This window comes from Dermacentor albipictus, chromosome 1 (assembly GCF_038994185.2).
Source record: "Dermacentor albipictus isolate Rhodes 1998 colony chromosome 1, USDA_Dalb.pri_finalv2, whole genome shotgun sequence".
NCBI classification, from domain to species: domain Eukaryota; kingdom Metazoa; phylum Arthropoda; class Arachnida; order Ixodida; family Ixodidae; genus Dermacentor; species Dermacentor albipictus.
The window spans coordinates 393,729,652-393,754,856 of record NC_091821.1 but is presented as its reverse complement, the minus strand read 5'-3'; the positions used below and the strand labels follow the sequence as shown (position 1 = coordinate 393,754,856).

Sequence of the window (25,205 nt, the reverse complement as noted above, 5' to 3'; positions counted from 1 at the left end):
ACTCGCCGCACCGCTCTCCAAGCTCGTCGGATTCCGTTACGTTCGGCCTCCTTCCGCCAGTGTGTTTACCGCTGCGTACACTGGACTCGCCGGGCACGCCGTCCGGAGCACGCGCGTGCTCTCCGTTCTCCGGGGGATACTCCTCTTCCAGAGGGCGTCCTGTCCTTGAGACAAGCTGCTGGCGCGGTCTGCGGCACGAGCTAACGAGGTCAATAGTAGCGCTCCCCGTCGTCTCAAAGGAAGTGCAGCGCGCAGACAGTGTCTCAAGGCTGCCGCCGTCATTCATCCTTCGAACCTTACGCGCCATCTGCGCCGTAGCAGATCATGACTGCTCTCGTTTATAGATTATAAGTAGCGGATGAAGCAAGAGGCTTGCTTACCGTATAGATATAGCGGATGAAGCAATTAAGAGGCTTGCTTGCGGTAGAATTACTTTAACGTATACGGAGACAAACAGCGCCAGCGCTGCTGCGCATGCGCACAGGCTAAACTTTATTTGAGCTATATATACCTTTGCACACCGTGGCTTGGGTCTCTTTGTTGGTGTAAGACCGAAAATGTTTGCCAGCTTTATGGATTCGCCGTTTCTGACGCCGCCCACTGCATGGGCGTCTAGTAATTCTGAACACGACGATCACGATTTGACAGGAGACGTCTTCGTAACGGACTGTGAAGCGCCTCTCTGCAGGTCGACTCATTATGGCGCGATGACTCACTAATGTGGCGTCGCACTAGCGAAAGGCTAGATAAACTCAAGGACGTGCTTTTCGTCATCCGACTTTTTGAATTAAACTCAGGCGCTCGTCAATGCTTCGTATCTCATTTTGAGTAAGGTGATTGTAGCACAGCGTTGATCCAATGTGAGCCGCAGTGAGGTGGAACAGTTACAGTGGCTCAGATATATTGAGCATTTTTGACCATGCACACAAGGTGCTGATAAGTCCCGCCGTTCTTTCCCAGCATGACGAGGAAACCGTGGCGGTGTATGAACAAACGAGTTATACGCTGAAATACTCAAGGTGGAGGAAGATTCGTACACGCAAAACTTACTATAGCTATTTTCTATATATATATATATATATATATATATATATATATATATATATATATATATATATATATATATATATATATATATATATATATAGAAGAAGATAGGAAAAGTTGGGCATTTCTTTAACCAGCGAAACATAAAGGGACGCAGAGCAAGGAGAGCATGTACACACAAAACATCAAGGGTCGAACTGCGTTTAATAATAATAATAAAAAAGCACGTGGTATTAAATTCAGCAAAGTGATTGGGCTGTGGTACTGCCCTGATAAGCAGAGGCGTGCTGTAAATGCCCTTCGCGATTTTTTAGTAGATACTAATCTTTTGGACTGCCTATGAGTGACATTGCTGTTTTGTCTTCTACAATTTAACGCGATAGCGCTAGAGAGCCCGTGATGCAGAAAATTCGGTGTCGGTGTCTGACGTCGTTTCGGCAAAAATATTTTCGAACCACACTTACCCAGGCCCTAAACGCGATGCAAGAAATTTGCTGAACTAATTGACTTTCTCAAGTTAAAATACGTGAAAAAATCGTAAGTTACGACTAACACACAACCTACAGATGTCATAGCTCTCGAATTGTAATTTGACTATACGAGAAAACATTATTCTGTCATGCGAAAAATAAAAGAAACCCCTTTTCCAGCGTTTCTACAATTCGCAGACCGGCCGCGGCGTCCACCATTTGCGCGCGCCGGCTCACGGGTGTCTTGGGGGCCACGGAGCGGCGCGCCAGGTTCCTTGCAATACCTCCAGCTGGCGCTCGCCTCCGCCGCATCGCGACCCATGCAAGAGGTCGCGTTTCTACCACAAAGCCCGCCTTCGTACATAGTCTTCGCGGCCAGTGTTTCCCGGTAAACATTATGGTTACATACGCTCCAGTTGCAGGGAAGCGTGAGAAGCAGTCAGAGATCTTTGAATGCTATCGCGTTCCACTCTTAAAGGCGAAGCTTAAGTGTCCTCCAAATTTTTGGTTCTTCTTTAACGAGCTGATCTCGCGGTGCTGTTGTCCTTATATGTATGTATGAAGATACTTGTACGGACTAGCTCCTTCACTCCTGTGACCATCCCATAGCTACTGGACTGCGCTTTTTGTGCTGGTGCCCGTAGACGAGTCAATGTTCGCTTAATCGCGAATGGTATCATGTTTTTCTTTTAAAATGTCTTCTTTATGTTGTTTCTTATATTTATTGCGTGAAGAATCGGGGATATTGAGATAGCCGCCCCTGACGTAGCCTTCTTTCCCATGCGTTTACAATATTAGAGACAACAGCAGCAAGGGTTAGGTCAGTGAAATAATTGCGCATTAGTATGTGAATCGGACATAAACAGATGTGCGTATTATGAAGATAACAGTGAGCGATCGCAATAAAACCTATCTTACTGCGCTTCAAGGTGCCGAAATTTTTTTCTCTAAGACGCAATCACTGGGCCTGAAATTTCCGGCAAATTCGACGCCAACTTTCCTTTTTGTGAATCTTGTCTGCTTAGAAAATGTTTGTTCGAACAAAAGACGACACGAACATTGTAAATCATGAATCTTTATTCGCTTCACGAATTTCCGCACGTCTAAATTAGTTGATCAAGTATACCTGCGCTTCCAGTTGTCGATTTCAGTCTTGCGCAACAATATACTGTTCTCCTGATTAGCACATTTGACATAGAGCGATTGGCGGGGGAAAGACGGAGGGGGGGGGGGGGGAGGCGGAGAGGTTAACCAGATTAAGTGTCCATTTTGGTACTTACTCTGTACAGGGGAATCATGTAAGGGCTGAAAAGGTAAATAAACGAGCGAGGATAAAAAAAAGTAAAGCCAGTTCTACGCAGCGAAAGCTGTCAAAACAGCCAAGCTGGTGGTCGTTTTCTCAAGTTTGAACTCGTGTTTAGCGCGATTTTCATGAAAGTCTTTTGTCTCGTTGTCGTCTTTTTACTAGATTCGAGCTTCGGTTCCGGATTGCGCACACTCTCCATTTGCGTGAGGTTGTGAACAAATCACAGTCTATCAGACACCTTGCAGCTGTGGCCCCACTCACGGTCGAGGAATTCTCTGTCGAACCATCCATCGATCAGCACCCTCTGTGGGAGGAATCTCTCTGCGTAGGCGTCTCTGCTTGGCCTCATATTCTCGAAGTTGGGGGTTAGCTTGCCTCTGCTGGCGCTTGGCCTGGGTTGCCTTCTCTTGAAAGTGGGGATTGGCTTGCTTCCATCGGCGCCTGGCTTGCGCTTCCCGTTCTCGGTCTTCGGCGGTAGCGGCTTTCCTCCGCTAGCGCTTTGCTTGCGCTTTGCTTGCGCTTCTCATTCTCGAAGCTCAGGATTTGCGTGAGGTCGGAGTTGTCGCTCTCGAGCGAGCTCCCGCTGCCGCTCGCGCAGAGCGGAATCCATGGGGTGGAAGGGCGCGCGGCGGTGAAACACCTGCTCCTATGCCCCTCTCCTCCACCCTCACCCGGCGCGAGCTCTGCCCCCTACCCCCTGCGTGACACCAGACAACGGACGGCGAGCTCGACTTAGAACAGCTCCGCTGTTAGAAAGGAGAAAAAGGAACGCATCAGTTCGCACATTCTATAGTTTTTCAGAGACGGTGGGTGACTGGTTGCGTCCTCGGACCAGAACGAATGTTTCTTTAATTGCGAAGCTTTCTTTCTGAGGAGCCCGCATGGGTTTTCCTCCGTAGCTTCATGGCTGCTTTTTAGATGGGTGCCAACTTTCCTTTTACGTGAGTGCTTACGAAAGCACGAGTTCGTGACCCAGTGACTTGGTCACAGTGACAGAGAGAGAGAGAGAGAGAGAGAGAGAGAGAGAGAGAGAGAGAGAGAGAGAGTATTAGGCCGATGGAAGCGCCAACGTCTCTGTCCTCGTGGCGCAAGATGTCGATGGTATACCCGATAACACCCTATATAGAGAAAGTCGCCACGGCACACCGCGAGCTCGCGATGCATGTGCTTCGAACACTCCGCAACGTCTGCGCGCGGCAGCGCACCTTGTCGAGCGCCCTTCCTCGCACGCACGTCGCAGTCCGACGCTGTGTACACAGGCAGGCGCGTCTCCACTTACACGTTTGCGCCGACGTAGCGGCACCGCGACCCATTGTCTCAGGCGTCGCAGTCACGCCTGGCTGGGTGCTCGCGAACGCGGGGCCATGGAGGGGAGAAGCGCCGTCGCCGGTGGCCACGTTTTCCGAAGCCCGATGTCATCGTCGCCGCCGCTTTGCTCGATGCACGCGTACGCGTGTGTCGAGGTGCCGATTCGGCGCGCACGCACGCACGTGCGATCCTGTTGCACGCCGATCGAGTCGATGTCCCGTACCACGGCCCGATGGATGGGAAAGGCCCGCGTTGCGCTCGTACCGGTCAAAGTCCGACGCGATGCGCGTGCGGCCCCGTTCGGGGTGGTCTCACCACGAGTTGCTTCGCGCTGTTCTGGCAGCGAGAAAGCTGGTGGGAGTGTCGGCGATTGCTCGTTCCCCAAGGTGTTCGCTTTGGCGATAACGCCAAAGCAAACCGGACTGGCCATTATTTATATTTGGTTCATTGTATCAACGTTTATGTCAAAGGCATCGCGTAAACAGGGAGAGTAATAACAACAAACGCTTAGTGTGTCTACTCTACCTGCCTCTTGTGCTTACAAACGAAGGTTACGACCGTAATCACTTATAAATGCGGCCCAAGCTGATTTGGTTTCGTGGAGAATGGAAGGGGTGTCAAGAAAGAAGTTCGTTTTCATTCCAGAGTCCGAGAGGGAAAGCGCCATGGATATACGTTCTCAGGTAACACGGATGCACGTAACTTTCGTGGTGCCGCATCTGAGGGAAACGAGTTGTGGTTGCCCATCGAACATGTGGCTCAAACCCGCTATGGAGCATTGACCAATAGATGGGTGGATTATTTTAAGTTATAATACACATAAATTTACAAGGCTGCCATATAGAGCGAGTGCTGTTGAAAGGTAAAGTTACATGTTAAAATAAAAGCAATAATAGCATGAAGGATCTGCGATCGTTAATTAGAGACTGTAGACTGAAAATCTGTACGTCACCTAGCCGCACTCTGAGTAACAATAGGAAGAGGAAAAGGAAGGGATGAAGAAATATAAGCGCTGAGATTGGGCACATAAGGTCTGTTCTCTGATAAACTCCTAATTTATAAAGCAATCTTGTTTTATAAACGGTTTTGAATGTTTATTGTGGAGAAAAAAATATAAATTCATATGGTGCAGACGGATGATGATGTTGACTTCATGAACAAGTGGTACATATACGCTATGAAATATTGGCCAACAGTCGGGCGACATGAGCAAAGCAAATGACCAGCGGCTTCAGCCACCTAACTTTCTTCGCGCCCCCTCACCTCATAGCTAGTGAGGCCAGCGTGACTGTAGATTTACCTTCTACAGAGTAAGGAAAATTGTGCTTGCCGTTCTGCGCTTATCCGAAAAAAACTGAATGGTTCGGTTATTATAATAAGTGGTCTTATTCCAGAAAGTACATATGAAAGACCAGCTATGGTTACGTGCGTGTAGTTCTGTTCAATACGTTTATGTATTAAGTTCCATTACATTATCTTATTTCCTTTTCTTGAGGAGTCCGCTGAACGTAGAGACAAAGACATACCGAGTTCGACATGACCGAATGGGAGGGTAGATGTCGGAGCTGTGTCAGGCACAGCGCCAACGTGCTAAAATTTCTAGTGTACTCTGCAGTGAAGCTGCATCACCGAAAACAAACAAACAAACAAACAAACAAACAAACAAACAAACAAACAAACAAACAAACAAACAAACAAACAAACAAACAAACAAACAAACAAACAAACAAACAAAAATGTTGCAGAGGTCATCTCACGTTGATTGTCGACGGTAATGCGTTAGCATTGAATTAACATGGCGAGACAGCGTATTGCTATAGCCGAAACGAGTTATGCATGAGGCGTGTACTGCAGCGAGACTCTTCTTCCGCGCTTTCCTAAGAACGCTCGTCGCCATCTAGCGCCGCCGCCGCGAAGCCTGCGCGTGGCCTACGAAACACGTGGCGCGCCGGTGCGTCCGAACGCCGAGAAATGCGTCACGCGGCAACCGGGCTTCCTCCTTTCTGGACGCACTGTGTCGTCTAATGACACTGCCGAAAAATGACACTGATGGTTGCACTGCCGAGGCACTCCGAGATAAGAATTATGGCGCACCGGTGCCCTGCGAACACTGAGATTTGTTCGCTCGCTTGTCGCTCATTCAGTGGCACATACTCAGTGACGCAAGTTGGCGAGAGGTTCAATTGAAGAGCGGCACACGCACAGTGAATCACGGCGCAGCTCGCTAAAGCGTTGGCGTGAAAGACGTTCATTGAAAAGCGGCACATACCCTGAGCATTTGTGGCGCAACCTGCTAGAGTTGCTGTCCTTGAGGAACCCTTGTGACGTGGGCTCAATTCCGTTTATATCATCGGATAGACTTAAGGGATGTCTTCTTCATTCTAGAGCGGCATATTCTCTGTGGTACATAGGTTATACCTACTTACCCAAGTTGGCGTCAAAGACGTTCACCGAAGAGCGGCACTCACCTGCTGGAACATAACCAGTGACCCAAAATCGCATCGAATAGGTTCATTGGAGACCGGCACAGACCGAGTAGAACATACCCATTGCTCCAAGTTGACGTCGATGAGTTTCTTCGAGCAGAGGTATACCTGCCTGCATTTCTGCGTCTATACAGTGACCCCTGTCGTCGCAAAAGAGATTCGTTGAAGATTCGCCTCGATGTACACATTGGCACATACTCAGCTACCCGAATTGGTCCGATTTTTAGTTTCGAACCATGTTACACACCAACCATTGATTACCCAGTGGCCTAGGTAGGCGGGAAAATGGTTAGGTCCAAACATACATACATAGCCCCCGGAATGTCGGTGTGAAAACAGAAAAGGCACAAGAAGATGTACGGAGTAGTAAGCAATAGACTGGCAGCCCGGCCCACTCTTTACTGTTTTTTTTGTAGAACGAAGATCTTGTATGAAGGCACGTTTTTGTTTGCTATTGAAACTTTCTTTCTTTCTTTCTTTCTTTCTTTCTTTCTTTCTTTCTTTCTTTCTTTCTTTCTTTCTTTCTTTCTTTCTTTCTTTCTTTCTTTCTTTCTTTCTTTCTTTGAGGTTCTGCTTCAGATAATGTTGTGTTTGTAAGCTCTGTGCAAAACACGGAATTTGTGCGTGTATCCACAAGAAATTGGAGATTGCATTGTGAGGGTTACCAAATGCAACCTTATTGTTTTTTTGGGGGGATTTCAGCCGCGGGCGGCAACGTCTTCTGAGTGTGCGAGTATGTTTATTACACGAAGTAAACGTCTTTTTTTTTTCGGACGCTCAAGTTACCTAAACATTATTCGGTAAATAGTGTTCTACAATTCTAATAAGGAGACATATTGATGGGCATTTCGAAAAAAAGAACGTGAGGGTCAGAGCTGACAAATTTTCTTTAAAGGATGTGTAACGAATGAGTATGGCGTTGACTGCGTTAGATAGATAGATAGATAGATAGATAGATAGATAGATAGATAGATAGATAGATAGATAGATAGATAGATAGATAGATAGATAGATAGATAGATAGATAGATAGATAGATAGATAGATAGATAGATAGATAGATAGATAGAAAATGAGATTCGAAAGGCACGGAGGTTAACTGGAAGAACTTGCCGAATAATTCAGTACCAGTATTCAGTACTGTCCCTCGAAGAGGCACAGCGCCTGCCTGCTCGCCAGTGAGACAAGCAGCAGCAGCATGAAGCATCGCAGTATACCGATATATTGGTGGAAAATTAGGTATCCATTTAATGCATGGCAGCGTGATAGCATGCTCAAACCGTGCCCCACCCATTCGCGCGTTTTTTACAGTCATAGAACAATGAGCTGCGAAGCAGCCGTGAATATCCCGCAGTGTCGGCAGACGTCAGTCGGTTGCGCTACGATAGCCACCCTCTCGGGCCGACGCATAAATAAGCGCGAGGTGCTTGATCCAATCCGCGAGGTCGCCGGTGGCAGCACTTTGATTTCCGGTCGCCGCCCTCTGACGCCCCGGCACACAAAGGCCGGATTCGCTCCCCCCGCTGACAGGCAGGCGCACTGCAGCACCGCGTGAAGCGTATTCGGCTCAGCGGATCGTGACATGCCGCAAAGTGCCGCGCCGCTTCCTATACGCTGAACTATGGAGGGAAATAAGAGAGGGCGAAGACATGGTTTGATTGTTGCGCAATTGTAGGGCGTCGCAGGCCGAGGAAAAGATGCAGCTCCATGACGAGGTGCACAGATGACGCGAGAACGAACTCGATACGGAAAACGCTCATGCTAATGGAACAAAAAGTTTGGCTACTTTTTAAGCCTTGAGTGGCTCATACCCGAAGGTCTGGAAAACGCGGCGTTTAAGATGGTGTTACTTAATAGAATTAGGATTGAGTTAATTCAGACACTCGAACCCACGACCTTCGGTGGAAGTCGAAACCTCGAGTTTATGTGGAAGTTCAATCCACGACGGTTGGCGTTAAGGCGATACGGGGTTTTACGTGCCAGAACCACGATCTGACCATGAGGCACGCCGTATGGTGGGGGAGTCCGGATTAATTTTGACCACCTATGGGGTCACCTAAACGTGCACCTAAATCCGAGTACACGGGCGATTTTGCATTTCGACCTCAATCGAAGTGCGACAGCCGTGGCTGAGATTTGCTCCCGCGACCTCGTGAACACAGCCACTAAGCAATCACGGCGGATGCTCTGAAATGAGCCGAGTGCATCGATGCATCCGTAGTTAAATGTTACGAGAGCTGGGGGGCCCTACTTCAGACTTTGTTTAATTCCGCCATATTGCAAAATTTCTCGTCTCGTGAGCTATAATTGTATCACAAGGCGGCCATGTGTTTACTGATTGATTTAAGAACTCCCAACACAGCGAAATTTGACAATAAGGCGGGATTTGACACTGTCCAGAATAGCACTCTTGGATTCGGCATGCAGTGGTTTGTCACCTCCGGCATGCGCTTGACTCTCTTCTGGGTGTTTGCCAGCGAGAGATGTCTTAATTGTGCGAAAAATCAATGCCCGTACGTTACTGCTGTCAATTTCTTCTTCCCAATCCCTTCCAGCAAAAGAGGCCCATGAGCCATTCCCGTCTGAATAAGCATTTATCTTACTTATCACGGACTGTAACGAAATGAAGCAGTCGCCGATTTCCGCTTTTAACTGCCAAACGCGGGCCGGTCTTCTTATTTACGCTAAAAATGTACTGCAGCTTTGAAGAAAAATTTCCGGGTCGCAGGCCATGGGAGCGATGCTGACATAAATTGATCGCAGTGAACTTCGTATACCATCTGGCAGAGCTCCACGACTCCGGCGTGCCCGCGACCGGGCCGGTGGGCTAGACCTGCCGGTCCCGACGGGGTACTAGCCGGGTGCGCGACGAGTTCGCGTCTTCGCCGGAGCTCCAATAAGTTCTTTCGCTCACTCTGAAAGCGTGACAAAACGTGACAGAAGCTTCGATAGAGTCCCAAAACAGAGACCACAGTGGACATTATAGAACGTACATATAAAGTCAAATATAAACTTTTTTTTAAAAATCCAATTGGAGCGGAGTGGAAGGGGGGGGGGGGTGAGGCCGGAAAAAACAAAACTTTTATTAGGTGCCATTTAATTTGCCTTCACTTCAAACAGATTGTTAAAATTATCGCCAGCGGTAGATAACGCAATTCTGCTTCGGCTACTAAGTGGACTGCTGAAAGTTTGGTAAACAGCTAACTAAACCTTGCATTTTTTTTGTGCAAGTAACGTCTGCCTTTCCAAGTAAGTCACCGTTAAAGGCCGAATTGTGTTATTTTCGGCAGGCGATTTTTTAAACTGTCTGACACACACACACACACACACACACACACACACACACACACACACACACACACACACACACACACACACACACACACACACACACACACACACACACACACACACACACACACACACACACACACACGCACTGGAAACAATCACATGTTTCTCCGTATTTCCCATTTGCACGTCCTTAATGGGGTTGGATTTGTTCACATTTTTTTTCTCTAGGTAAGGGGCAGCATCTTGAAAGTTCCTATCCGATTGAGCGTGCACGTGAGTAGTGCTAGCTGCCCGCACAACACAGCTGACTGCATTTATATAATAAAGCTATAGAAACAGCAGCCGCGGTCAGCAATATGTGAGCAGGTTTGATAGGAAAGATTAGCTTTAAAACGGTTTGGAACTGTTATGGGAGAAATTGAAGGCTCTGTAACGTCAGCCTGCTTCGACCCACCTAGCGGTCATGTCCATTTCGCCTGCTGCTGAATTGCTGATTAACTGAGAGCACCTGTATCCCCCCCCCCCCCCCCCCCCCCCCGCCCACTCACGCATACCCCGGCCAGTCCAATCAATCAGAACTTCAGCAGCTGACGAAATCGACGTGTTCGCTAGGTGGACATTTACAAAGTACCCCCCTCCCTCCATTTTTCTGGTTCGGGCTAATTACATGCCACTGGATTGGATGCGCGGCTTCGAGAAAACGACTGCGCTGTGCCTTTATTGCATGCACGCATTCACTCTTCCTTAATGATAATCTTTTACCGTTCTTATTCGTGACCTTAGCTTTTTCTTCTCATTTTTTTTCCTTGCGCAGAGCAGCAGGATAATGCATATGAGGTTACGCTGACTTAAAAAAAAAAAAGATTTCTTTCCTATATTCGACGCCTCAGAGATGCCGTGAAACCCTGCATAGAAATAAATTCAGACTAACTGCGAACATCTTGCAGATCGCGCACAGTAGATGTTTCTTGTCCTATACGAAAAGACAGAAGGTCCGTTAAAAATAGTTCATTTAAGCCTTAGAATCACAACTGCATTGACCATGAAAAGAGGGTGAATAGACTATAGGGCATGTGTCAGTATACGTGTGCCATCATTGCCACGGAGACATCATGGCGAAACATGCTGGACGGGACTCATGCAGGAACAATAGTCATGTATGGTGTGGCGACGGATGTAGTGTTTCGGCAGGTGACTGTTGGATGAAGGTGAGTGTTGCGTGCTGGTAGCCTTAAAGCAGCTAATGGCTTTCAATTTCAACATGAACGCTGTGGCCAGATATGGCTAATTACGCAAATGAAAACAGCCTCATAGGCAGTCAGCAAATGCTGTATACCTCTTTAACAAACGTCTCTCAGCTACTACATGTGCTTTAGGTAAATTTGATTTCTGCTCAAGTGCAAACCGTACCTCATTTGTCGCACGTGCCACTATGGGATACTTGGTACGGTGTCACAGGTCATGCAGGTGTGCAGTGAGCGAGTGACAACATTATTAATCGAAGGGGTGAGGCGGGTGTGTGGACGGGCGTTCGTTGCTTCAGCTTTGCTCGTTTCGCAGTTCCATTGTAAGGCAGGTAGGCGGAAAAATCAATCAATCAATCAATCAATCAATCAATCAATCAATCAATCAATCAATCAATCAATCAATCAATCAAATGAGTTACTTATTTGTTGCTCGCTTGACGCATTCGTACTCATCGCGACGAACTTTTGCCGTTGTGCGGCATGCATCACTGATGGGTACATCAAGAGGGCAAGTTGGGCCAGTCGGTTGGAGTTCATAGTAAGGTTCGTTACAGTGCAACACAAGACGAGGACAAAAGAAGGTATAAAACGACGACACGGCTCTGTGTCCTCGTCTTGTGTTGCGCTGTAACGAGCCTTACTGTGAACTGAAGGGTACGCCGGGAACACGCTGACCGACTCCTTCGAGTCTTGTTAAAGGGACACTAAAGTGAAAAATTATTTCTTCAGCATCAGTAAATTACCTTTCTACAACACCAAAAACACCACTCTTACAACGATAAGACGTTTGGTATGCCAGAAAAAGCGCAAGAACGAAATACGGGTGGCGACGCCTACTTAAGCTCCCACGCCTGCTGGCTGTGACGTCATGGATTTTTATGGCATCTTCTAGAGCCTACTAACTGTATATAGCGGTACAGATTGACTACATTCTGTTCTAAAGGAACCAAATATTAAACATGGCGAGTTTCGGGAACCTTTACTCAGCCAACGCGGCCCAAATGCGAAAACATACTTTGGAATCCCTGATGTCACGCTGACGTATCGGCACTGGGGTTCCGGCGCGAAATTCAAATACTAATACTTGGGCCTTCATTTTCTCATCTAATAATCAAACTATCTTTTTGAAATGTCTGCATGCAGGGTTCTGAAACAATGCTTCATTTATCTAAACTGATTTATTGTTTCGCTTTAGTGTCCCTTTAAGCATGTACGCACGCGATCTTCCCGCCCTATTCGCCCTCTCACCGGTTCACCCTCATTGCTGCTGGCAAGTAAACGGTGGGGAGTGTCGGTTCCCTTTCGGTCTCCGCGAGTGGCGCATCGCGTCGACTCCTCTCTCTCTCTCCCCCGCTGGCACGCCGCCGCCTCGGCCCGCTCGCGCGGCGCGGCAGCGCGCATCCTGCCGCCGCGGCTGCGTCCGCGCGCGCTGCCAACGTCGACGAGCGTGCGCGCTTGCTGGTGGTGCTTGCTGCCGGCGCGGCGCTTGCTGCAACGGCTGCTGGCGCGCGTCTTTCGCTAGCTGCTCTTTTCCCGCGTCGTCGTCGTCGGCAGTGCGGATCGCTCCATGCGGGCTGTGACGACGCCGCTGTGCGCTTGCAAGTGCAGCCCGTGCTCGTGCTCGTCGTCCCGGCGCTCGAACGAGTACCGCGCCTGGCGTCCGCGCAGCAGGCGCTCGTCGCGAGGCGAGGATGGAGGACGCTACGGCGAGGTGAGTGGCACCGCCAGCGAGCGAGTGAGTGCCGCAAGAACGGAAGCTCCCGAGTTGATCGACTTCGTTTATTCGATACGCTTTTGGTGTGCCTCGCTAATCGCATGCACGATCATTCCGTTTGCATCCGACGCACCCACCGCGGCGTTGCGCTGCTGAGCACGAGGTCGAGGGTTCGACTCCGGGCCGCGGCAGCCTGCATTCGGATGAGAGTGAAATACGAAATAGTTTTTGTACTTTGCATTGGACGCACGCTAAGAAACCCCAGTTGGTCAAATTAATCCGGAGACCTCCAATGCGGCAACCCTCATAACTCACTGTGCAGTTTCGGGACGTTAGATCACTGCTGTTCAACGCAGTTATATGCAAACTCAGTGTCTATCGAAGTGAAGGGAAAAGTCAAAAGACAACGTACTATATATAAAGACCAGCGTAATGTAATCTTGCCCGAAAAAATGGAAAGCTGCTGCAACTATATGCGTTTCCTTCCAAATTCCGTTCGACCATCGTCGATGGTTCGGAAGCCGCCTCGCCGCCGTTAATGTTGGTGTTAGTCACCCGTTGTTAAGGATGGGGATAAGAAGGATGGGAAATGAAGTAGATCTTCACAAAGTAGTGCAACTTTACTGGTTCGTGGCAGTTAACTGTGCAAGTAACATCGTAAAGTGGGCACGGAATGATACGCAGACACTCGAGCACAATCGACATTTTTGAGCGACGTTGACCTTCCGAGTAAGGCGGGCGGCAGGGCGTGTACCTTCGGTACTGTATAGTGGTGCGCGAATAGCAGTTTCCTGTTGAGACCGTATCAAATACTAATCGAATGGTACTAGGAGCGAACCGAATAGAATAGTGTCGGAGCGAATCGAATCGAATATTGAATATTTTTCGTATAGCTTGCGGATATTGCACAGCCTTCTCAACATTAACACCAAACAATGTTCACATCCTCGTATTCACAGCGATGAAAATGTTGCTGTCATTACACTGCACGTAATAAAGCCCGCTTTATTGAAAAGTACAAAGGGAGTATTAGGAACAATTTAACAGAGTGTTCGAAAACTCAGGACTCTTCAGAGCGTATGCGCGGTCATGCATTATCATATGAAATTCGCAAACGTAATGTTGTTGGCCGATTAGTATCTGTGTATACTTTCGCGACCAAACCAGACTTGCGCGTCGTATGCAGGGACGGCATAGCGAAAAAAAAAGAAAGAAAGACAAAGGCACTTTTTTTCTTAGTACGAATGGTCGCGGCACATTGTGCCACTACCGTATAAAGTATGCTGCAATGAAAGGTGTTCTGATTCAATCCGACGAGAGGACACAGGTGCCGCATTTGTAAATAGCACCAAACAATATCCACTGCTGAATGCTATGTCTAAACAACGCTTTATTGCGAGTGATCGAGTTTAGCCGGAGAAGTCAGGCTGCCTGAGCGGCTCAACGTGCGTTATGTTCCCTGTGGACGGGGTGAAAGCTATGGCACTTATGCTTCAATTTTTTGTTTGATCGTGTACAGTCGACGACGTTAAAATATTCGACGAGTATTCGGACTTCCGCATAGTTATTTGATTCAACGATCTAATCGTTTACTGACTATTCGGTTCGAGGTCCGAATCGAATAGGACAATATTCGATTCTTTATTCGAAAGTTTCGAATATTCGCACATCCCTAGTATTGTGCCCTTTGTAACATTTGTAAAAGTAAAAAAAAAGAACATGTAACATTTGCAAAGGTCGACAATGCATCACGCTGTCCGCAACAAGTAGGTTATAGAGTTCGATATGGTCTGCCTGTCAACGCGCGAAATCCAAATTTTTGTATTTCACTGTGCTGCTCGCGAAGAAACCGCGCGCTGGAAGCTAGCAGATTTTTGCACTGTAGCACTGTGATTATAACAACGGCGGCCAGGGGAATATAAGCGACGATATTTGCAAGAACAAGGTGACATTGTGCCAGCTGAGCTATTTTGACAATAGCAGATGGTGCATAAATCTGCATTCCTGATTGCCTCATATAAGTAGTTTGTACTTGCAGAGTCTGCGGCATACCTTGTCGAAGCGTGCAGTGTACATCTCGAAAAATAAACAAAGTTTCCGTGCAATTTTCGATGCTGAACCTCCCGTTCAACTTCGACAAGAATGCAATTACCGTTCGTGAAAAAGAAAAAAAAAACGGGAAAGGGGGGAGGGGAATGTAGCTGCAGGAACAATTATTCCAATCTCTTAGATTATTTTCTTTAATTTTGCTGACAGTTCGCAATTACAACGACCGCAACTGCTACACCAAGTAACTTCGGAGAGCGTCTCGGAGATTAGAAACAAACGAATTGACGACAATCGTGACAGTTCTGTGAAAAAAAAAGAAAAAAAAGGAAATTAGAAAAATTGCCGCCTTAACGTATCGCTTCATGGACCCTATAACGTAAAACTATTCCAATATGTGTTTGTTCCAATCTCCTGACGTCAAATTTGCGTAACCGCCGACGCAAGCATCGGGCGGTGACCCGTAGGGTTGTCTAAACATGCCAATCAAACGCTCTCCTCGTTTATAGGCGGTCACTTGTGTTTGATTTAAGAACGAATAACATTGCCGTCACTGATCGGCTTGTCTTATCTAATTGGCTGTTAAGGGGTGAGGAGCATGCTCAAGTGGAGAGGGTTTCGATGGGGGCCGAGCCAGTGCACTGAAAATGGATAACCGGATGAAGAGGCTGGTGCCGGCGTCTGCGATTGGTCCGTTTTCCCTTACTTAGCTTGCGGTGGCTGGTCGAATATCGCGGCGGCATGCAACGGAAGGTTAAGAATGCCGCTGATAAGGATCCTCAGCAAAGAAAAGTTGGCCGAGCGAGGTCGTAAACGTTCCGAAAACGTTACACGGCCACGCAAACATTTTCATTATGCGCAAATAAACCCATGCTCTCCGGCAGGTGCGAGTAGCCAGTGCTTGAGCGATCGGCGGCATCCATCTTTTATTCCATTCGGAACGGGGCAGCCTGCGGCTATTCAGAGAAAAATTCAGTTTTGTTTGGCATAATGCATTTTCAATGCGCATCCACTTTGACGCGGGGAGTTTCGCGGTTTTGTGGCGTCGCGTGACAGGCAGGTGAAGTGGGTGCAGCCCGAAAACTTTTGACAAATAGCAAATGGCAAAAAGGCGTGGAATCAGAAATAACTATTTTTCTTTTGTTCAGTCCAATCATGCATGATCAATGTGTACACGTCATATCAGATGGGGAGCTATCGCGGTTTGCGTGATGTCGCGTGACTGACAGGCGAAGTGGGGGCGGCCCCCCCCCCTCCCCCCAAATGTTTTTGCCCAGTCGCAGAGGGCTGATTGAGATTTTGAATAGAAAAGTTTGGAATAGCTTTACGACATAGCGCCCCATTTTTGCTTATGTGATGCAGCGAGTATCACTACAACAGACATCACACCATTTATTCACAGGTTAAACTTGAAGACCACAACACTATAGTCCACTCACAAGCCAAAGCGAATCCAAGTTATCAGCGAATACGTGAAGCTAAACTGTTAGTAAGCGGATAACTGTACGTAGTGGTAGACATAACAGTGTCAGGACATAACAGTGACTTTATCTTCGTTATCTAGATGCGTTTTGACTAAGGTGTCGAGACTGCTGTCGTTTATAATAAACAGTGTATCCAAACATGTAATATAGACGAGTTGGTGAGGGTAGTCGCTCCCCTCCCCCCAGACTATCAGTTTATAGATAGAAAAAGAAACGCACTCAACAAGGTCGTCGACGTTATCTGTGTTATATAGCACGCGATTCGGTTGATCTGAAGGACGTTACTGTCATCTAGAACAATGACAATAACACGATAAGCCATGCATGCTGAAGACAATGCTAGTCCACTATTCCCACTGCACTCCCATACACACAGCATATATTGGCTGTTCTGTGTAGAACATTCTTTATGTTTTTCACGCTGTCATTTGTAGCTGTAAACGAGAAACGAAGCCTACACACGTGGCCTGCATAAACGGGCGTGCTCTACATGGAAGCGCACGGTACTTATTTGACAGTGACGCTGTTTATGGGTGTGATATAGAGCAGTAATTTCCACTCAAAAAGCGTGTGAGGTTTGAAAGACGCAGTGTCGCCACACCCGAATTTAAACCCACAAGCTGGCTCTTCCGCAATGACGACTTGTCGCACTGTGGTGCCATATTTCGTGCGCGCAGTGGTGATGGGAAGAAAAAAAAAGTAGAGAAGAGAAAAAAGTCCCAGGTGCTCTTAGCTATCAGATAAGAGATTAGAAGGCGAAAGCTTTGTAAAGTCTACTGTATTCCACCTTAATCCACTCAATCAGCCATAATGCACTTTATTCCTCCTTCATCCACCTGAATACACTTTAATCCACCTTAATAACCTTAATCCACTGTAATTCATCTTAATCCCTCCCAATCCTCCTTATACCACCTTAATCGACATTAATCCACCTCAATCCACTCTAACCTATCCTAATCCATGTTAATCCACCCTAATACAATCATACACGGCTGGACATGCTTTGGTTCGCTTTTGGCCTTCCTTGGGTCGTGTGATATGAGTGAGTGAGTGAAGAAACTTTTATGGGGTCCAGCAAAACACGATAAAACGCGCACCCACGACGGGACCGACAGGTCTAGCCTGCCGGCCCGATCGCGGGCGCGCTGGGCGGCCAGGATTTGGTCTTCAAGGACGGGACTTCCCAGAAGCGCGTTCCACTCTTCCTTGGTGAACTTCGGGCCCAAGGACCCGCACTCCCAGAGCATGTGAGGTAAAGTAGGAGCCTCACCACAGGCCGCGCAAGAACAATTCGGGTAAATGTCAGGATATATGCTGTTAGGAAACGCCGGATTTGAGTAGGTGTTAATTTGCAGGAGTCCGAGCTTGCCTTGGAATGAGGCGGCGGGAAAACCTTTCTCTCTAAGTAAAAGAATTTAGTAATTTCATTGTGCGCGATAGGAGCGTCTCTGTGCCGCGGAGAGAGTCGCCCGATCCGAGGGCAGCGCGGTCGGTAAACCCACGCGCAGCCTCGTGAACCGACTCGTTGAGGTTCAGAGGAACCCCCTCAATTGCCCCGACGGGGGCAGGGAACCAAAGGATGTAGTGTGTGGACCTGTCACCGTGTTTGGCGCCTTTCAGAATTTGAGCTACCTGCCGGGCTACCCGGCCTTTTTGGTATGCACTGACGGCCGCTTTCTAATCGCTATGCACCCTGTCTCTCCGACAGTCTTGCATGTTGAGTGCAATGGCCACTTGCTCGACCAGCTCGGGGTTTGTTTTTTGTTTATTTATAACTATTTATGCCGACCGAAAATAGCACCTTAAATTTCACTCAATAGGGCTGACATGGTTAGCATATTGAATGTTTTTAACGCGACATCAATTACGCGGACGCTCAAAGCGCATTTAAGCTGCCGTCGCTGCCGCCGTCGTTGTCATGCTGTCCCGATGACGGCGCATACGTGAATCACGCGCGGAGGATTACAGGGTGTAGAGATTACAGCAGTGCGTTTGACTGCAAGAACGACGAGGCAAAGTCGACGCACCGTCAACAACAAAAATAAATATGATCTGAAGCAACGCATCAGCGACCGTATACCACAGTGTGTTTGTTTCTAATAATTAAAAATTGCTTCATTCGACACTGAGCCAGTTGCGCACAATCGCGGCCTAAATAAACATCGAACTATATACATGCGCGAACGAAGCCTCTGCAAGAAGTTTCTCTAGCCTCCACAGCGTTGACTGCTATGTATGAAATTTAGTAAAGTGGTGAAGCTTTCCGGTCTGCATCATCTTGTGCACCGTCAAGATGGGACGCCTGCAACGCCATTGGCGACGGTCACCACACCAGCGTTTTGAGACGCCTGGTAGCTGCCAGGGTGATGTTCCTTCTGCTCTGTATAGGAGCTGTGTCGTGCGCTGAGTCGCGCCAACTTGTCGCACCCGGGTTTAGTTAGAACACCGTCCCAGGATATAACGCTAGACCTTGCTATCGCTGCCGATGCTTCGCCCTTCGGACGAAACTGCCAAAAGATTTGCGAATTTCGCCCCCGTCGGAATGCGGCTGGCGTCGCCGGGACTCGCGATCGAACTCGCCACCTGCAGCCCAGCAGCGTAACGCCATAGCCGCTGAGCTACCGCGGCGATTTTCGTGGGTGATCGTTTAGTACCGAAATTTCCACGCTACAATATTCGTAATGAATCTTACGTGTAAGTTCCCCACCGAAGTAACGCAAAAGTATTCCATATCTCGCCTTCCAGAACACACCAATGTGGGAGTGCCGAGCGCTGCCCACTTTTACAATTCTTTGAAAATTTCAGCGATAATATGCACGCTCCCCGAAACATAGCATTTTATTATGAACTGTTCGATATAAATGCAAATCACCCCAAACCGCCAGGCGAGTTAAATACCGCAGCTCATGGCTGAGAACTATGTATAGTGTGGAAAGAAAACTGTTGCGAAACATTTAAATAGTTGTTTCTTCCAAAAGTTCTCAGAACAACAACTTGTGCTACGGTAATGTGCGTTCGTATATAGTTATAATTAGCCACCCATGGACACAGAATGAACTCCTTCGGCCAGCCGACACAGCGAAAATTCGAATAACTATTGTTTTCGTTTTTCCTGTGCGTAAATGCAAACATAGACACGAGCTGAGCCCAGGTTATCTCGGCACCGCGTCCTTCCTTGGCGCAACATATGTGTGAAAAGACAAGGACCACAGCGCAGGAAGCGTATCGTTACGCGTTCTCCAACCTCACCGACATTGAGGCATGGATGTAGAAATTGGCGGAGAGAGGGGAGAACAATTCGATGATAATAGAAAAAGCGAAGTCTAAACTCACTGAACACGAGCGTCCTGACATGGTTGCACTCGTGCCGCATATAGCACGCGAAACCATCACGAGATGCGGAATGCGGTTAGTGAGTGACCTGCCGGATGAGAAAACAAATAGACTGCGCTCCCATGTTTGCCTGTCTGAACATGCGCACGCGTAGCATGGCGGAAGTGCGGGCTTTCTGCTGTAGTTCTCGACAAACTCCAGTGCTCAAAGCTGCGTGGCCTGTTACAGCTTGCGTCGTCAATAAAATGACTGGCTAGATGTAATTGGTTACTACAAAAATGTAATTTTATTGCAGCGAGCATTACCAAGTAAGAAATTTAACCTATGAATTAAAGCTACTTAAATGTAATTGATTACAAGTAATTTTATACTGTGTAACTCGCTACAATCTCGCGCCGGCTTCCCGCACGCCCAATGTTTGAGGTCAGGTGATCAAGCGCCGACTAACAGTGAGGGAGGGGGGGGGGGCAGGTGAGCGCACTTCTCCTCTAGCCCGGCCGTGGCTGCGCACAGCTGTCCGCACGACTGAAAGCACACGCAGTGGCCCACTCTCCGTATATTGAAGGTAATCGGCGGCGGGGACCAATGTTAGCGGTGAGCCTAGATGGCTGGTGGCGTCACGCTCACTGTATTCCCACGCGCCCAGAGTTAGAGCTCGCGTAATCTCAACTTTCCGACACGCGGGGAATCGAGAGACAGCACAGATCGTTCGATTCCCGCTACCCGCGCTCTTCGTTACGCTAGCGTTGTGACAGCGCGTGTTCGTGGTCATCCAGCGAGATCTGTTCATGTTTGCCTGTGTGTGAATGGCACCATGCTTTCTGATTTGTAAGTGAATCTTTGTTGCAATTGATATGGTTGGTAGAAATACGAGAATTACTTCGTGTAGTAGTCTAATACCTTGTTATAGCTATTAATGCTTCGCCTTTCAGGCGAAACTTCGACGTTTCTGTACACCATTTTGTTTATTAAGCATTCAAAAGCAGAGCGTTTCATCCCTCACTCATCTTCTTGACATTCCGTTTTTCGTGCTTTTCAGCCATTGACGCTTAGGTACGTATAGTGCGTGAGGAATGTATGTACACGTGCCATGGTGTCATTGAAAAAAAAAATTCACCGACGATTACGATATTCCCTAATGCGAAATTTGAGCGTAGCTCTATACGTGTTTTCAGTTCACGATATGTTAGCTGGCGCGGACAATCTATCTCGTGTGGAACGTTGCAAGCGGAGCGAAGTGTGGCAGGACCGCCTTGCTAATCGGAATATCACATATATCGCGCGACTGACCGCCGCAAACAGACCTTCGCTCATGCAGTGCTTTGTTTCCGTATATGATATCCTGGGCGCTCGCCCGCCGCATGCCATCGGTGAACAGACAACGCTGCGCTACTCTGGTGCCATCTCGCAGCGGTCGTCGCTGCGGAGCCCGTCTTGCGCGGCACTACGCTTTTCTTCTCATGCTTTCGCCACGCCTTCCTCTTCATGCTTTCCGCCTCATGATACCACTGCACCCTCATCCTCCGCTTTCCGCCTCACGCTCTCTTCGATATCGAGGCCTTTCATCCCCCGCTGCGCTCCGCATTCGCTCTTTCATCATTCGCTGTGTTCGTTCGCTCGGTTACGCCGAGGGACGACGCCGAGGGACGAGGATGACGGGAAACGCAAGAACGAGCGCCTATGAGCTGCGCATTAAAAGAATCGCAAGAACACGGAATAAGATGTAGGTACAACGCTGTGTCATCGGTGGTTGGTGCTTGTCGCAATAAACACTTCCGTTAAACGTTGCGGGTGGCACGAGAACAACTATAATGTGAAGTCAGGCTTCCTATGTATCCGACCCGTTCGACACGAATGCGTTTTAGTGTAGGAACAAAGATTTGACGAGTACCCTTGGGGAGGCCGTCGCCGCCTCTGCCGTCAAGTTTCATAGGGGAAGTTTATTGAATCTAGTGTCATGTTTTACAATCTGTATAAATCTGCGGGAGCAATATAGCACCATGCGACCATCATAGAATCAAGCAATTATGCAACCACCGGTTTCCTAAATGCGCCTTTACGCAACAACCGCTTTTGCTCAAGGTACCACTGCCATCTTTGTCAAGATATTTCTTTTGTGAAATGAGCAATCGAAGGTTTGCAGCCATAATGAAGAATTTTTTTTATGCGAGAAAGCTTCTCAGCCTTCAGTTTCCAATACAAAGGAACAAAAATTATTGGGCAAGCTGCTTTCGTTTTCTAAAACAAAATAGGGAAAATAGCGTTTCTGGGAGAACACTGCGCCTGAGCTGGGGACAGTATGTACGGTAACCTATTTAAGCTTCCTCTTAGCAATAAACTGTGCCCTACCGATGCGAGCAGGTGCTTTATTTATCACATTAATGAGAACAAAAATCGACACGACGGAAGGAAGATGCACGCAAGTTGAATCTAGGGCAAAAAGAGTGGTAACGCTGTCACGAAGGACGAAGCATCGCCATACTTTGTGGCACAGCGAGCTCTGTTCGTAGCTTAAAAAACACAGAGACAGGCAGACAGACAGACAGACAGAAAAAAAGAATTCAAGCACGTTTGCACATGAAGGGCACATTTCCCCTTTCGTAATGTCAGTTTTAGGGCTAGTGAACGTGAAGCATTACCCTGATCACCAACCAGCGGAAATTTCTTGTGCAATTGAACGCGCGCAGTTGCACAGTTTACAAAACTCCTCTTTCGTAAATGCTGTGTGGAATCGGCCTTCGAAGTGGCGATCATCTCGGTCGTTATCACGTCTATCGCTATCATGAATGGTGGGCGCCGAAACGCCAAATCAGACCGAACGCTTTATCACTAGATAATCTTTGCGAATGCGAGCCCAGACAACGAAACGGCCACACCCGTCTCTTGCACACGAACGCTGGCACACGCGCTATTATACCCACCCGCGTGCCGCGCGCTAGAGAAACTTGCCTTTCCACGCAGCTGTCAGGCTGTGCACCTTTCTCTTCTCCTCCCCATTCCTCTCCGTCCTCTGCCCTCGTTCAGATTTGACAAAGCACATGCTTCACTGTGGCAGTTCTCCCGTAACCGTAGTTCGGCGCACGTCTACATGCTCCGTTTCCGGCGTTTCGCGCGACGGCTATGCGTCACGTGGTGCGTCACTCCGCGACCTGCAAGAGGGCTCGACGCCGCGACGCCACTGTCGCACTTGCTCGCCGGCTTTGAGCCCCTCGTCGCTTTTCTTTTGTCTCTATCGCCAGAATGAGAAGTAGCAAGCGTGAGGTTGTTATTTGCTTTTGATGCGTAGGACGCGTGGTGCTTGCGGCTCAAAGTTCCGAAGCTGTAACAGGGGGCCGTGGCCTCAGAGGTGGCATCGGCGTCGGTCCGATTCCGGGGGCCCCGAGAGAGATATACGAGGAAGGTCATATGCAGTGAAGCGCCCCTGACAAATTGTTGTCACCCCTCGCGTTTCTTAATTTAGCGTGCTGCTCCCAAAGCGCAAGTATATTTGCATGTGCCACCCCCTTCGAAATGCGGCCGACGAGGCCGGGAATCGAAACCGCGACCTCGAGGTGTAAGGTACAAAATGCCAAAGCCGCATTGGTTCGCCAGCTAGGGGCTGTACTGCGTGACGGTTCTTTTCTTCCAATTTTATTCCTTTCTTATCATCCGTCCCACCGAATGGTTAGCGGGAGTGCTGCTCCGCGTGATACAATAACGAAGGGTGAAAAGCAAAGTAAAAAAAAAGAAAAAATAAAATCCCGTAACTTTTTACCCCTTTTCCAACCTCTACAATTAGAGTTTAAATCCATTGTTATTTGCTCGTTTAAAAAAAAACAACACTTGGGATCAATTATTCTTTCTTCTGTTGTTGTTTTGTTAATTTTCTAACGCCAAGAAGAGAGTTCAACGCCATTATTCTACTTTACTTTAGGAAAGTCAATTGTGCCAAAATGCTTATGTTTTAAAACAAATGCTCCTTCGTACTTCTTGATAACACATGAATTACCTATAATGGTATCAAAGCAACACTTTACAAACTTGTGCCTTGTAAAATGTAAAATAATCTTCGTAACTTCTTTGTTACATTCTCAGAAACTGTAAATTTAAGACATATGTAGTACATTACCTTTCTTACATGCATCTAACACGCCTGTAGGCTGATGTTATGTGCCCTGTATAGGTGGGCATGGTATTTCTGCAGGCGAATTGTTTCGCTTTTCGCCCAAGCTTGTCCACATCTACACGAGATAATTAAACTCGAACGAACGAACAAGCGTCAGTTATACGGTTCTAATATAAAATACGGCCCCAGAAGGCAATATATGTGACAGTGCAGATCTAGGTATACGTATCGAACGTGCCGAAGGCTGTGTAATGGACACATTCCGAAGACAGCGATACAAACGAGTCAAGAAAGGACGGGCGCCATTGGCAGTTAAGTGGCGTTAGGGAGTTTTAGAAACAAGGGACCCAAAGTTAGGGGACGCTAGCAGCCAGGCGGGAAAGAAGGCAAACGGCGTACAAAGTAGGTTGCGTTTTTGGGCATCCAAAGTCACTCTGGGACGCTATTTGTAAAACTCCGTATTATAACAGCCATTTGCTGTGAAATTTGTTAACGCGCGCTTCTCGGTTAGCAACGGAAGAACAAGGAGAAAAAACGAAGAAAAAGCGAGCGCACGTGCTTGCCATATTTCTGGCACGTGTTAGCTTGTTGCGCCAGCTCGATCGCACAACTGTGGTTAGTCAACCGGCCCAGCGACAGGTTCTCCTCGTTTGAGCAACCACAAGGAAACGCCGCACTGTTTTCACGCTGTCCAAATGCAAACCTCAGCTATTCGGGTACTGTTTTGACTGTGAAACGAACACCGAGACAGTTTCACCAGCTAATTAAACGTTACGTATAGTGCCTTCTCAGGACGGTCGGTTGGTTTGTGAATCATGTGAGACTATAACCTTGTCTTTGCTGGGCGCTGTAGTGGAAGGCTGCTGATTGTCTTCGGCCACCTGCGGTTCTTCGACGTGCAGCGAATGCAGCGAACGCGTCCTCTTGCATTTCGCCTCCCCAAGTACTTGGCCGGGAATAGGACACGCCACCACTGACACCTCGCGTGCTGTGTGTGAAGTGATTTTTAAAAAGAAATGGAAGAGATAAGTGCAGTGCCGTAACTGTCTCTCACAGGAGGACACCTCAACAGCACTGCACGGGGAAGGGGTATGGGGAGAAAAAGATGAACGAGATAGAGACCGGAAGTAAAAATGAGAGAGAGACCGGAATAGTAAAAAAAAAAGACAACGTAGCTAAGCGTTTGCGGGGCCTACAGCCGCGCCCTGAGGTGTGTTGCTTCACAGAATTCAGCCACGGCCACTTGCATCGAGCGACCGTGGTTCAGCTATCGCGCCGGTGTCGCCGTTGCTCAACTTGCAGCCAGGCGGAAGCGCTCACATGTCTGACGCATTATTTCGTGCAGCCTAAAAAAAGACGCGTT

At 48.0% G+C, this 25,205-nt stretch overlaps 3 protein-coding genes across 5 annotated transcripts in view; 1 reads left to right on the top strand and 2 right to left on the bottom strand.

Annotated features, from left to right (window-relative positions):
* Positions 1 to 25,205, bottom strand: part of LOC135914650 (histone deacetylase complex subunit SAP130-like) — a 612,247-nt gene that overhangs the window by 340,859 nt on the left and 246,183 nt on the right. The gene's annotated exons all lie outside the window — the stretch shown is intronic.
* The window catches only part of LOC135914611 (nucleolar MIF4G domain-containing protein 1), a 192,595-nt gene that overhangs the window by 33,529 nt on the left and 133,861 nt on the right, over positions 1 to 25,205 (bottom strand). Inside the window, exon 1 of one of the 2 annotated variants that reach the window (XM_070532045.1) lies at positions 22,687 to 22,705. The exons of the other annotated variant lie outside the window; for it this stretch is intronic. The gene's annotated coding sequence lies outside the window, so the exon portion shown is untranslated. Of the gene's footprint in view, positions 1 to 22,686; positions 22,706 to 25,205 lie in introns of those variants that run through there. 2 annotated transcript variants of the gene reach the window in all.
* The window catches only part of LOC135914602 (lysosomal alpha-glucosidase-like), a 94,048-nt gene continuing 81,403 nt past the window's right edge, over positions 12,561 to 25,205 (top strand). For both annotated transcript variants that reach the window (XR_010568355.1, XM_065447521.1), the window contains exon 1: positions 12,561 to 12,868. Coding sequence is in view for 1 of the 2 variants with exons in the window: in XM_065447521.1 (XP_065303593.1) it covers positions 12,725 to 12,868 (144 nt within the window). In the remaining variant the exon portion in view is untranslated. The remainder of the gene's footprint in view (positions 12,869 to 25,205) is intronic.